Source organism: Sus scrofa, chromosome 10 (assembly GCF_000003025.6).
Source record: "Sus scrofa isolate TJ Tabasco breed Duroc chromosome 10, Sscrofa11.1, whole genome shotgun sequence".
NCBI classification, from domain to species: Eukaryota; Metazoa; Chordata; class Mammalia; order Artiodactyla; family Suidae; genus Sus; species Sus scrofa.
Window position 1 is genome coordinate 44,190,536 of NC_010452.4, and position 13,236 is coordinate 44,203,771.

The 13,236-nt window shown below is 40.6% G+C and overlaps 1 protein-coding gene across 1 annotated transcript in view; it reads left to right on the top strand.

Annotated features, from left to right (window-relative positions):
• Nucleotides 1-13,236, top strand: part of MRC1 (mannose receptor C-type 1) — a 118,809-nt gene that overhangs the window by 82,610 nt on the left and 22,963 nt on the right. Inside the window, 5 exon segments of the mRNA NM_001255969.1 lie at nucleotides 1,635-1,735; nucleotides 2,744-2,886; nucleotides 3,931-4,045; nucleotides 8,493-8,659; nucleotides 12,121-12,223. Coding sequence (NP_001242898.1) covers nucleotides 1,635-1,735; nucleotides 2,744-2,886; nucleotides 3,931-4,045; nucleotides 8,493-8,659; nucleotides 12,121-12,223 — 629 coding nt within the window.

The window sequence follows — 13,236 nt, forward strand, 5'->3', positions numbered from 1 at the left end:
CTGAAAAGTTATGTTGAGACTTTTGTTTTGCTGAGTCCATTAAGAAAAATCCTTTTAGGCTCTCAATCTACAAAGCATCTTAAAAAAAAATAGAAATTTTTTAGCATCTTGTTAAATATTTTCTACATTATAATTCTCAAATAAACAACTCAAAATCTGATTGACTCTTGCAAAATGTCACCTCTTTGTGTTAGGATGTCATCACCTGTTATCATCTATAAAGACGGTGTCTTAGATATGAATGCTGAATTTACTTGAAAAATGATTCCCATTTCTGCGACCTACACCACAACTTACAGCAACACCAGATCCTTAACCCACTGAGTGAGGCCAGGGATTGAGCCTCATGGATCCTGGTTGGGTTTGTTAACTGCTGAGCCACAAAGGGAACTCCCTGCACAGATCTTTTAACCACATATGTTCCATGCAAGTGCTATTGCCATTTTTAGCAACAGAGACCCAAATTCTCACTGATTATTCTGACAGATGAGAAATGTGTGTTGTTCCTCTGAACAACATCCATTTTAGCCATCTCCCACAAGAGAGAGTTAAATTTTATGATCTCTTGGCCTCTTTCTAGTTCACAGCCCCTGAATTTGTATATTGGCTCACCTACCTTAGGAGAAACCAGAGTAAGCATGTTCCTGGAGTTCTATTATGACTCAGTGGAAACGAACCCGACTAGTATCCATGAGGGTGTGCGTTCAATCCCTGGCTTCGCTCAGTGGGTTAAGGATCTGGCATTACTGTGTTATGGGTATGGGTCACAGAAGCAGCTTGGATCCTGGGTTGCTGTGGCTGTGGTTTAGGCCAGGAGCTGTAGCTCTGATTCAACCTCTAGCCTGGGAACTTCCATGTGCTGCACTTGCGGCCCTTAGAAAGAAAGAAAGAAAGAAAGAAAAGGCAGTCAGGCAGAAAGAAAGGAAGGAAGGAAGGAAGGAAGGAAGGAAAAGAGGGAGTTCCCACTGTGGCTCAGCAGGTTAAGGACTTGACATTGTCTCCATGAGGATGTGGGTTCGATCCCTGACCTCACTCAGTGGGTTAAGGATCTGGCATCACCTCAGCTGCAGGATAGGTCACAGATGTGACTTGGATCCATTGTGGCCATGGTGTGGTGTAGGCATGCAGCTACAGCTCTAATTCAACCCCTAGCCTGGAAACTCCCATATGCTGCAGGTATGGCCCTAAAAAAAAGAAAAAAAAAAAAAAAAAAAAAGGAAAATCGGAAAATGGGCCTAATGAAAAACTCTGCATTCTCTGTCTCGCTCTGAATGGTTTTGTTTCATGGGAATCATGCTCAGGAAGTTCGAGGGGAAGATGCTTGCTTCTGGCCCATGTCCAGGGTAACTGGGATCCCCTTTTCTTCTCTCACTCTAAGAATGGAGGTACTCCTTCCATGAAGAAAAAGAAGACAGACTCGCTCAGGCATCTAGTTGCTGTGGGGGAGTTCACTGCCCCAGGGAACTCCAGCTTCCTTGGGGGTTTTCCTTCCGGCATCTCTAGAAACCATTCTCTTGTCAGCTAAGGATCCCGTGCACCCTTTGTCTTGACCGATTTGCCTGTCCCCATCACTGGCTGTAGCCAAATTCTTGAATCGTTGGACTTTTACTAAATGCCGGAATTTTCTTTTCCAGTTGGATGGATGGCAGCAAGGTGGATTATGTGGCTTGGGCTGCAGGTGAACCCAATTTTGCAAATGATGATGAAAACTGTGTAACCATGTATACACATTCAGGTAGCTAAGATTATAATCTTCTTGCATTTGTCTTGTGGTGGAATAGGTCATTTGCTATAGTCCTAGGCTAAAAGCAGCACGTTGGGTATTTAGACAGAAAAGGAGCAAAGCTGAAGGAGAATTCTAATTTGAACAACATCATGTGCGTTTGTAAGGAGAATGGATGCCTTAGGTTTACTCTGTTAACAGACACATTCTTCTTGCTTCTTTTCATTTTATGAAACATTGTTTCATGTTCAAGAAGGAAGATATCCAGAATGTTTCTCTTTCTCTGTGTCTTTATTGGTAAAAATGGAAATAATAACAGAATAGCTCTGTTGTTGAGAAGATTCTGGAGATAATACTTCTAAAACCCTAAGCCAGTGTTTCATATATGTAAAGTTTAGGTATTATTAGATTATTATTATTAGAACTGCCTGGCCATTTAGTTAGTAGATCTGCAACACCACGTATATGCTTTGCTCATAGGAAGCTGTCTATAAAGTTGGTTTAAGTGAAAGCACAAAAGGGTACGACCTCGATTTTCCTAGTCTCTTATGTAAAAAGGATGTTTGTAGTTCAAATCATTTTTGAGACTCCTTGTAAGATACAAACACATTTAAAAGTGTTTTGAACTACTGCATATAAAACAGATAAACAGTAAGGACCCACTGTATGGCACAAGGAACTATGGTCAATGTCTTTTTTTTTTATAGTCAATATCTTGTTAGTAACCCATAATGGAAAGGAATCTGAAAAAGACTAGCTATATAGATACATAGATTCAGTTATATAGAGAGAGAAAGATATAGATATAGGAATAGATATCTATCTGTATCTCTATATAGCTATTCCCTTATTTATATATCTATATATTTACATATATAACGGAATCACTTTGCTATACACCTAAAACTAACAAAACATTGTAAATCAATTTACACTTCAATAAAAAGGTATTTGTTTTGAGAAGAAACTGTTTTAAAGGTAAACATGTAAATCTAATTTCACTGTTCTGCTCTTTGTCAGGGTTTTGGAATGACATTAATTGTGGTTATCCAAATGCCTTCATTTGCCAGCGGCACAACAGTAGCATCAATGCCACAGTTACCCCCACCATACCCTCGGCCCCAGGAGGTTGTAAGGAAGGTTGGAATTTTTACAATGACAAGGTACTAAGAAAATTTAGTTGTAGTCTTGGCACTGATCACCATGGAGAGTGACAATGCAAATCTTTGGGCTTCAAGTTAACTTTGGCTCACCTCATCATTGCAGAAAATTCTAGGCAAGAACAGTAGAGATTCACAAGCTAAATTCTCTACAGATGGAGTTCCCACTGTAGTGCAGTGGGTTAAGAATCTGACTGCAGGGGAGTTCCCGTCGTGGCGCAGTGGTTAACGAATCCGACTAGGAACCATGTGGTTGTGGGTTCGCTCCCTGCCCTTGCTCAGTGGGTTAATGATCTGGCGTTGCCGTGAGCTGTGGTGTAGGTTGCAGACGCGGCTCGGATCCCGAGTTGCTGTGGCTCTGGCGTAGGCTGGTGGCTACAGCTCCGATTCGACCCCTAGCCTGGGAACCTGGCTCAGTGGTAATGAACCCAGCTAGTATCCATGAGGATATGGCTTCAATCCCTGGCCTCATTCAGTGGGTTAAGGACCTGGCAATGCTGTGAGCTGTGGTGTAGGTCACAGACACGGCTTAGATCTGGCGTGGCTGTGGCTGTGTCTGTGGCTGGCAGCTTCAGCTCTGATTCGACCCCTAGCCTGTAATTTTCATATGCTGCAGATGTGGCCCTAAAAAGACACACACGGAAAATCTGACTATAGTGGCTTGGGTTGTTGTAGAGACACAGGTTCGATCCCTGGCCTTTCATGGTGGGTTAAAGGACCCAGAGTTGCTGAAGCTGCTGCTCAGATTGAATCCCTGGCCTGGGAACTTCCATATACCGTGGGTGCGGCCATTTAAAAAAAATTTCTCTATAGAAACTGAGAGTTTATTAGAAGATATTATACAAATTGTTGTGCCCTTTGTTGCAAGGGAGAAATAGCTTTGCAAAGAAAATTGGTGGGTAATAAAATGAACTTCATTTTTTAAACCTCCATTGGGTTGTGAGAAAATTTATTTTTAGCTATAATCTTTATGAATAATTCTGACTTCTTTAGAGCAAACACTATTATCTTTGCATAATCCCTCTGATTTTTTTTCTTCCATCTCAGTGTTTCAAAATCTTCGGGTTTGTTGAAGAAGAAAGAAAAAATTGGCAAGAGGCACGAAAAGCTTGCATAGGATTTGGAGGAAATCTGGCGTCTATACGCAATGAAAAAGAACAAGGTATGTGGGCCATTTTACAGTCAGTGATGCTCATAAATATGTAAATTCTTCTCTAAGGTGTTAGAATGTTGCTTCCAGTAAACGATTTTTGAGGTTTTGCGGAGTAAAGGCTAGGAAGGGCAAACAAACACACCTGGAGAGCTATTTTATTAGTTCTCTAGTGTTTTGCATAGGAGGAGGAGAGAGTGAGATGGACTGGGAGTTGGGGGTTAGTAGATGCAAACTGTTGCATTTGGAGTGGATACGCAATGAGGTCCTATTGTATGGCACAGGGAACAATATCCTATCACTTGTGATGGAACGTGATGAAAGTCAATATGAGAAAAAGAATGTACATCTATGTATGACTGGGTCACTTTGCTGTACAGCAGAAATTGACAGAACATTGTAAATCAGCTGTAGTAAAAAATTTTTTTAAAAGAAAGACAAGGTGTCTCTCCATTTTCATACCAAGTCTATGAAGCAGGAATCATAACTTTATTGTAAATGAGGAAATACTGCTCAGGGAGACTTGGGTCAAGGAAATTGGTGGGTTAAGGGTAGGGCTGGGCATCAAACTGGGTCTTCCGGCTTAAATTCTGTTTTTGTTCAACCAGTTTGTTCACCAAAGAGCCTGAGAAGTAGAGTAAGTTCTAGGGATAAAATTTAAAAATTGATTTTCCATTTACTTCTCTTTTAGTCACGGGATCATGTAACTTATAATGCAATAAAACTAATTTTTAAATACAAACTTTGAACAAATTGAGAAGAAAATTGATAAAAGGTAAAGATAAGCCAGAGCTTTGAAGAACAGAAGGAGGCAACTCATCATTTCTAGATAGAAGATTGCAAAATTTATTGTGTTATCCAGAGAAATGTACTTGACTTCTAGACCCCTTTTCCATGGTCTTTTTGGGGACACCTTATATGAAGTGGGTATTAGGTTAAGTTGGTCACTTTAGAAAGGATATTGACACCTGCAGGCCACTCAGATGAAAGTAATTAAACTGGTGAAGGATTTTGAAACCACAGCAAACCACAAGTGAAGACTGTTTGAAGGAGCCTGGAAAAGAAAGGACATGAACTTGGAAGGATCATTCTGTATGACTGTAGAAGGAAGACTTAGAACCAGTGAGTAGCAGTGACAGAGAGTTAGATTTAGGCTCAGAATAAGGAGGTTGTACTAATTGGATGGGCTGCTTTCTGAGTTTTTTAAAGGGCTGTGAAAATGGTTGGATTGGAAGGTACTCAAAAGGGTGCTGAGGACTCATACATGTTGACTGGTACAGAGCATGGAAGGAGCTCAATAAATATTTGTCGTATGTAGGAATTGGTGCAGATGTCATGGGGGAGAGATGTGGACTGGATAATTTCTTTTCTTTTTAAGCGGGTTTTATTGTAGTTGATTTACAATATTGTGTTCATTTCTGCTGTACAGCAAAATGATTGTTCTGTAAATGCATAGATTCTTTTGCAGATTCTTTTTCATTATGGTTTATCACCATAAACCATATGGAATACAGTTCCCTGTGTTGTACAGTAGGTCCTTGTTGTTTAACTTTGTTATATGTAATAGCTTATGTCTGCTAACCCCAAACTCCCACTCCCCTTCCCAACCCCCAGCAACCATAAGTCTGTTCTCTATGTCTGTGAATCTATTTTTGTTTTATGGGTAAGTTCATTTGTGTCATATTTTAGATTCCATGTATAAGTGATATCATATATTTGTCTTTTTCTGATGTGCTTCAGTTAGTATGATAATGTCTAGTTGCATCCATGTTGCTATATAGGGTGCCATTTCATTCTTTTTTATGGCTGAGTAGTATTCCATTGCATATATGTACCACATCTTCTTTTACTCATTCCTTTGTCAATAGACATATTTAGGTTGCTACCATGTCTTGTTTATTATAAGTAATGCTGCTATGACCTTGGGGTGCATGTATCTTTTTTAATTATAGTTTTGTCTGCATAGATGCCTAGGAGTGGGTTTCCTGGGTCATACAGTAGCTCTATTTTCAGTTTTTTGAGGAATTCCCATACTCTTCTTCATAGTATACCGATTTATATTCCCACCGACAGTGTAAGTGTGTTCTCTTTCCTTGGACTGGATAATTTCTAAGTTCCCTTTTGGTTCTGAGATTCTGTGACTTGCAAAATCATTTACTGGAAAAAAATGGCATATCTTACAAAATATAAGAAAGAAGAGAGTCCTTGGAACCCTGTGTGGCAGTCTCCCAAATGTTAATTTCACTCCACAAAGGCCACCATGTGCTTTCTTGGAACACATTACCCACCAAATCAACCAAGCTTTCACTGAGAACCTTTGACAAGTTCAGCCGCTTGCCAGACACTGAAAGAAAAGTGTCAAACCATAGCACACAATAAAAAAAATTTAGGAATATAATACTCATATTTCTCTAACTGGTCTACCACATTTGGAGCTTAGCTACCCAGCAGAGAAACACAATAATTGGTTTCCTCTCTTCGCCACAAAGTGCTGATTCCTGGCATAACAAAATTAGAGCTTGGGTAATAGAGATGTGCAGAAGGAAACAATTTTCAGATAAAATAACATTATTTCTGGCAAAACAGGCACACGTTGTTGAATTCTTATTGTGGTTCTTGGCATAAAACAAGTTAGTCCTGAAATATTGGCAGGTAGAGCTTTTCTACATTTCCTTTCAAGTTGGGAATAGGGCAAGAGTTATGATCTTATTTAGGAAATAAAAATGAAAACAAAACAAATAATATACCCATGCTTTCTTTCTTTCTGGAAAATATTAGAAGCAAATTATTATTGTTTGTACTTCAAATTCATTGAGAAATAGGCAAATCTCTGAACAGGGTGGTGGCATGTAGTACTCTGCTGAAGGGTAAGCACGGAGCAGTGGCCCTTTTAAGGAACTCTTTGTGCATGAGTCAACAGATAATTTTTTATATTTTCTACTAGAAACTCAAGTGCTTAGCCATCTGGTTTCCTCTTTGTATCCAGGAGTCATGTTTAAGCATCTATGTTTGGAAATTGTTCTATAGAGTCAGGGCTTACCCATGAGGTGTCCATCTAGTGTCCTGGTGTCCATGGCTCCCAGCAGGTGAGGTAGATGGCCTCAGGAGGCAGATGCTGTGGTGGGGGAGGCAGGTGGGCTAGTGGGAGGGGATGGGGGCCATGTCCATTTTACAGCTTCTGGATATTTGCCACTATCCTCTCTGCTGCAGAATTGATAAAGACACAAGCAACCATATTTGTCCCACTTTCTCTGAATTTTTCTAGAATTTCTCTCCCAGTGATGTGAGCCCTTAGCAGCAGGATGTGCCTCCTGGGTTCAGGCACGCTCTGTGGATGGCTACTGACCCCTAGGAGTTGGCCACCTGGGAGGAGTTCCAACTTAGTAGATCTTTGAGTTTGGTGATCCAGGGTGGTGATCAACAGCCAGATGCTTTTATAAAAAGATAATTCAGTGAATTTTATTATATTTATAGTTATACAAGCATTGTCGTAGCCTAATTTTAGCACATTTCCATCCCAACCCCCTAGTCCACCCCTACTTCCCCCCTCTTGTTCCTTTTGGTAACCAGAACTTTCTCAAAGTCTGTGAGTCTGTTTGTTTGTATCCCTTTTTCAGATTCCACATATAAGTGATATATGATATTTGTTTCTCATGTCTCATTGGCTTCACTAAGTATGAGAATCTCTAGTTTCATCCATGTTGCTGCAAATGCCATTGTGTCATTCTTTTTTATAGCTGAGTAGTATTCCATTGCATATATGTTCCATATCTTCTTTGTCCTATGTCAATGGACATTTAGGTTGCTTCCATGTCTTGGCTATTGTATATAGTATATAGCGCTGCAGTAAACATTAGAGTACATATATCTTTTCAAGTCATGATTTCCTCTGGATAGATGCTCAGGAGTAGGATTGCTGGATCATATGGTAATCTGTTTTTAGTTTTATCAGCCTAATGCCTTTTGTTTTGGAAAATAGTTTTTATTTTTATAACTTTTCTGGATGAAGAGCTTTCTTTGCCCCTTAGTTTTTAGAATCAGATTATCTTATTTACAGAATCAGGACATCTGCTAACTTGGAGGACTGTGTGTGAACTAGAAAAATGGGCTTCCTCCTGCAGGATGGTAGGCAGCCACAGCCCAGATCTGGGAGTACAAAAGAGAGAGTGGGGCACATGGGATGGACTTCAGCCTCCCCTTTCCCAGTGCCCCAGTGCCCCAATGCCCTTGGGCAGGACACAACCTGTACAACTCTCTGCAGTGACCCAGGTAAAACCTGGACTTTTATTGTGCTAACATGATGCTCAGGCTAGAGTGTGTTTTCATGGTAGTGCTTTTGGATGATGATAAAGACATTGGTCACATTCTCAGTAGTTGTAAATTAATGTATTTGAATATTATCTGTATTTTGAGTATCTCTCTCCAAAGTTTAAAATTGTCTTGTGAAACTTTCTTTCAGCATTTCTTACGTATCATATGAAGGACTCCACCTTTAACGCCTGGACTGGGCTGAATGATGTCAATTCAGAGCACACCTTCCTTTGGACGGATGGACGAGGAGTTCATTATACAAACTGGGGGAAAGGTTATCCTGGTGGGAGAAGGAGCAGTCTTTCTTATGAAGATGTAAATATCACTTTCAGGTCACCTCTCCATACACTGTCCGTTTGTTTCAAGTTGCCATATTAGGGATTAATCGTCTGTGAAACATCTACCAGAGTACTCCTTGATCTGATTCATTCTTGCAGATTTTAACTTTCAGTCTGTTCCAGCCTTGAAGGAAGGGGTATAAATTCAGTTAAGAACTCTTCATCTTTGGGGTGCCGAGGGTAAGTGGGTGGTCACCATGTGAGGAATAGGGGAAAGCCAGCTCCAGGGTGGACCTATGTGTTAGTCAGCCTGTACCCTTGAACCCAGAGTTGGCAATGTTCTTGGCAGCAGCTATCCCTAAATGGCTACTGCTTTTAAAGATATAATCGTCATCATCACCATCATTATTGAGCTAGCTTTTGCAGAGTGCCTGCTGTGTGCCAAACACTCTAAGTGTTTTTGTACATTGACTAAAAGACAGATGATTGCTTCTTTATTTTAGTACTTTTTTTTTTTTTTTTTTTTTTTTTTTTGCTACACCCGTGGCATGTGGAAATTCCTAGGTTAGGGATCAAACCTGCACCACAGTTGCAGCCTGGGCCAAAGCTGTGGCAATGCGGGATCTTTAACTGGCTGCACCACAAATGAATTTCCTATTTTACTACTTAAAATCTTAGATCACTGACGTCAACTAATCAGTGTTAAACAGTATACTAGGCATTGTGAAATACATGAAGAAACATAAGATTTTATTCTTACCTTGAAAAAGAGTACACTTAAATTAGACCCCAAGTCTCAGGTAAGAAAGAAGACAGTAACAAAGTGAAAGTGCATAATGACAAGTTCCTATCATGGTGCAGTGGAAACAAATCCGACTAGGAACCATGAGGTTTCAGGTTCGATCCCTGGCCTCGCTCAGGGGTTAAGGATCCAGTGTTGCCGAGAGCTGTGGTGTAGGTGGCAGACATGGCTTGGATCCCGCTTTGCTGTGGTTGTGGTGTAGGCTGGCAGCTGCAGCTCCAATTCAACTCCTAGCCTGGGAACCTCCATATGTCATGGGTGTGGCCCTAAAAAGACAAAAAAAAAAAAAAAGACAAAAAAGAAAAAAAGAAAGCGCTTAATGAGAGGATCAGCTTTAAAGCATGATAGCAGTTAGGAGAAAAGAAACTTACAGCATAGAGCAATCTAATCAGTCAACACATATTTATGGAGCTCTTCATTTGGTGGAAAGAAGGAATATGAAGAAGCATCAGCTGTGAGTGACATTTAAACATAAAGATGAGGGGAACATGGCAAGAGGATGGGCACGGTCATGTTAAGTGGGGAAGGTGAATAAAGTCTTCAAGAAAAAGGTGTGTGGCGGGTTTGGGCAGGAGTGAAGGACTTTGGATGTCACAGGAGTCTCACACAGAAAAGAAGTAGGAACAGCTTTAGAAGATGGAAAGCAGAATTTAGAGAAATGTAGATGCCCTAGGAAAGAGTTTGGACTTGGTCAGAGAGGCAGAAAATAAAAAATTGAGCAGAAAAATGATTTGATCTAAATCAAAATGGCACCTTTTTGATGATTTACTTGGTAGCTATGTCCAGGTAGATACATTCTAGTTAAGGGTAAGTGATTTTGTGGGGAGAATTTTTTTTTTTTTTGTCTTTTTAGGGCCGCACCTGCCACATATGGATGTTCCCAAGCTAGGGGTTGAATCCGAGCTGTAGTTGCCAGTCTACACCACAGTCATAGCAATGGAGGATCCAAGCTGTGTCTGTGACCTATACCACAGCTCACAGCAACACCAGATCCTTAACGCAATGAACGAGGCCAGGGATTGAACCTGTGTCCGCATAGATACTAGTCAGATTCTTTTCTGCTGAGCCATGATGGGAGCTCCTGGGGAGAAATTCTTTGACTCCTCATTACATAAAGAGGGCTGGGAAGTATAATGGAGTGAGATAGGGTTTACTTAGAAAGATTCCATGGATGAGTGGTACATTTTATTTAAAACGAAATTCATTATTGCACAGGTTTTTATTTTTAGATAAAAAAAGAAAAAGAGGAGTTCCCATCATGGCACAGCAGAAACAAATCCAACTAGAAACCATGAAGAGGTTGCGGGTTCAATCCCTGGCCTTGCTCAGTGGGTTAAGGATCTGGCGTTGCTGTGGCTGTGGTGTAGGCTGGCAGCTGTAGCTCTGATTCAACCCCTAGCCTGGGAATATCCATATACTGTGGGTGCGGCCATAAAAAGACCAAAAAAATAAAAAAAAAGAAAAGGAGGGGAGTTCCTACTGTGGTGCAGTGAGTAAGGATCCAGCATTGTCTCTAAGGTAGTGTGGGTTCAATCCCCAGCCCAGTAAAGTGAGTTAAGGATCCAGTGTTGCTGTGGCTCTGTCGTAGTAGGTCACAGCTGCAGCTCAGATTTGATCCCTGTCCCAGGAACTTCCATAGGCCATAGGTGCAGCCATAAAAGGAAAAGAGAAAAAAAAAAAAAAAAAAAAAAAAAGGAGAGACAACAGAAACATATTTTGTAATCCTACAGAGAAAAAGAAACAATTTTTTTCATTGGTTTCATTCCTAGATTTTTTTTCTCAGTGTGTATAAAAATATAAAGTTTATATTCCACAAAAATGGAATCAAAACATGTATATTATGTTATTATTTCAGGACTTGTAAAATGAAGAAGGTTAAATATAGTTTGATAAAGAGAGTAGGAGGGATATTTTCATATGCATTTCGTGGTTGAAGCATGCTTGTTCTGTGAAGGGTTCCTGGGTGAGAGCAAGGATGCTGAGCCAGGATATTGAAAGACAAGAAAAGCTAAGAAGGAAGATGAGAATGAGTGGAGAATCTTTCAAATGTAGGATTAGGGGTTCCTGATCTTTGATGCTCATGGGATAGTGAGACTGGGAAGTTGAGAAGACACCTCTGGCCATAGTGAAAGCTAGGGTAGCTTTCAGGGAACTGATGAGATGAATCAATGGACGAGGGAGTTCATGAGATTTCTGATTTTTCAGGACTAGCTCCCAAAGTTACCCAACTCTACTTAATTTTCAATTAAAATAGCAAGAGGTCGGTGCTACTTTAGAATTAGGACTATCCTAAAATTTGGAGGTTAGGGATAAAGGATTTTTTCTCTTTGCTTATTCATGAATTGATTTTCTTATTTTCTTATTTTTTTCCTCCCCTCCCTTGAATTGGTTTTAAATAATTGTTCAGAGTTCCTGTTGTGACTTGGCGGGGTAAGAACCCAACTAGTATCCATGAGGATATGGGTTCAATCCCTGGCTCTGCTCAGTGGGTTAAGGATCTGGCATTGCCATGAGCTGTGGTGCAGGCCACAGATGCGGCTTGGATCTGGTGTTGCTATGGTTGTGGGGTGGGCTGGCAGCTGCAGCTCCTTTTTGACCCCTAGCCTAGAAACTTCCATGTGCTGTGGGTGCAGCCATTAAAAAAAAAATTGTTGATTTACATTTGGCTTTTTCCCCCCTTCTCCATAAATATGCAGGCCGATTGTGTTGTTATTATTGGAGGGAAATCACGGGATGCAGGAAAATGGATGGACGACATCTGTGACAATAAACGAGGTTATATATGCCAGACTCTGCCTGGTAAGTTCTATCAAACCTTGCCTGACTCCAAGAAGTAGGGTTTTTACGTATTTTTTTAAGAAATGACTTTTTGTAAAAGTGTAGTTGATTTACTACATTGTGCCAATTTCTGCTGTACAGCAAAGTGACCCAGTCTTACCTATATATACATTCTTTTTTTTTTTTTTTGTCTTTTTAGGGCCGCACCCATGACACATGGAGGTTCCCAGGCTAGGGGTTGAATTGGAGCTGTAGCTGTATGCCTACACCATAGCTACAGCAATGCTGGATCCTTAACCCACGGAGCGAGGCCAGGGATCAAACCTGCATCCTCATCGATGCTAGACAGATTTGCTTCCGCTGAGCCACTGACGGAAACTCCTATATGCATTCTTTTTTGTCATAGTGTCTTCCATCATGTTCTGTTGCAAGAAATTGGATATAGTTCCCTGTGCTGTACGGTAGGACCTCCCTGCTTATCCATTCTAAATGGAATCGTTTGCATCTACCAACCCCAAACTCTCAGTCCATTTCACTCCCTCCCCGCTCTCCCCCAGCAAAAAATTTAAAAAGAGAGAGAACCAAAAAGGCTTTTTTCCCTCAATTTTGCTGTGAGCCTTAAACTGCTCTAAAAAATTAAGTTTTGCTACAAAGATGACCATTCCCTTGCACATCAACAAGTTTTGATTCTCCCTTGAATCCCTCTGTGCTGGTGACAGACCAAAAGGGTGACATTTTCTGCAATTTGTTTGTCAATGTGCCCCCTCCTTCATTACCAGAAACTTTGCACAGATTTAACTTGAGGTTGCACAGATTAAACTTCCAATTTTGTTGGAAATTTGGGATGCTTGCTTACCTGTACCTTTAAAAAAAAATGTCAGAGTATGGATCCCTCAGTTCAACCTGTGTAATCTGAGAACTGTGTTGTCAGGAGACATCCTATATGCCTCATGGATTATTAGATATTCCGTGTCTTTAAAAATGTAAATCTTGGAGTTCCCATTGTGGCTCAGTGGTTAACGAATCTGACTAAG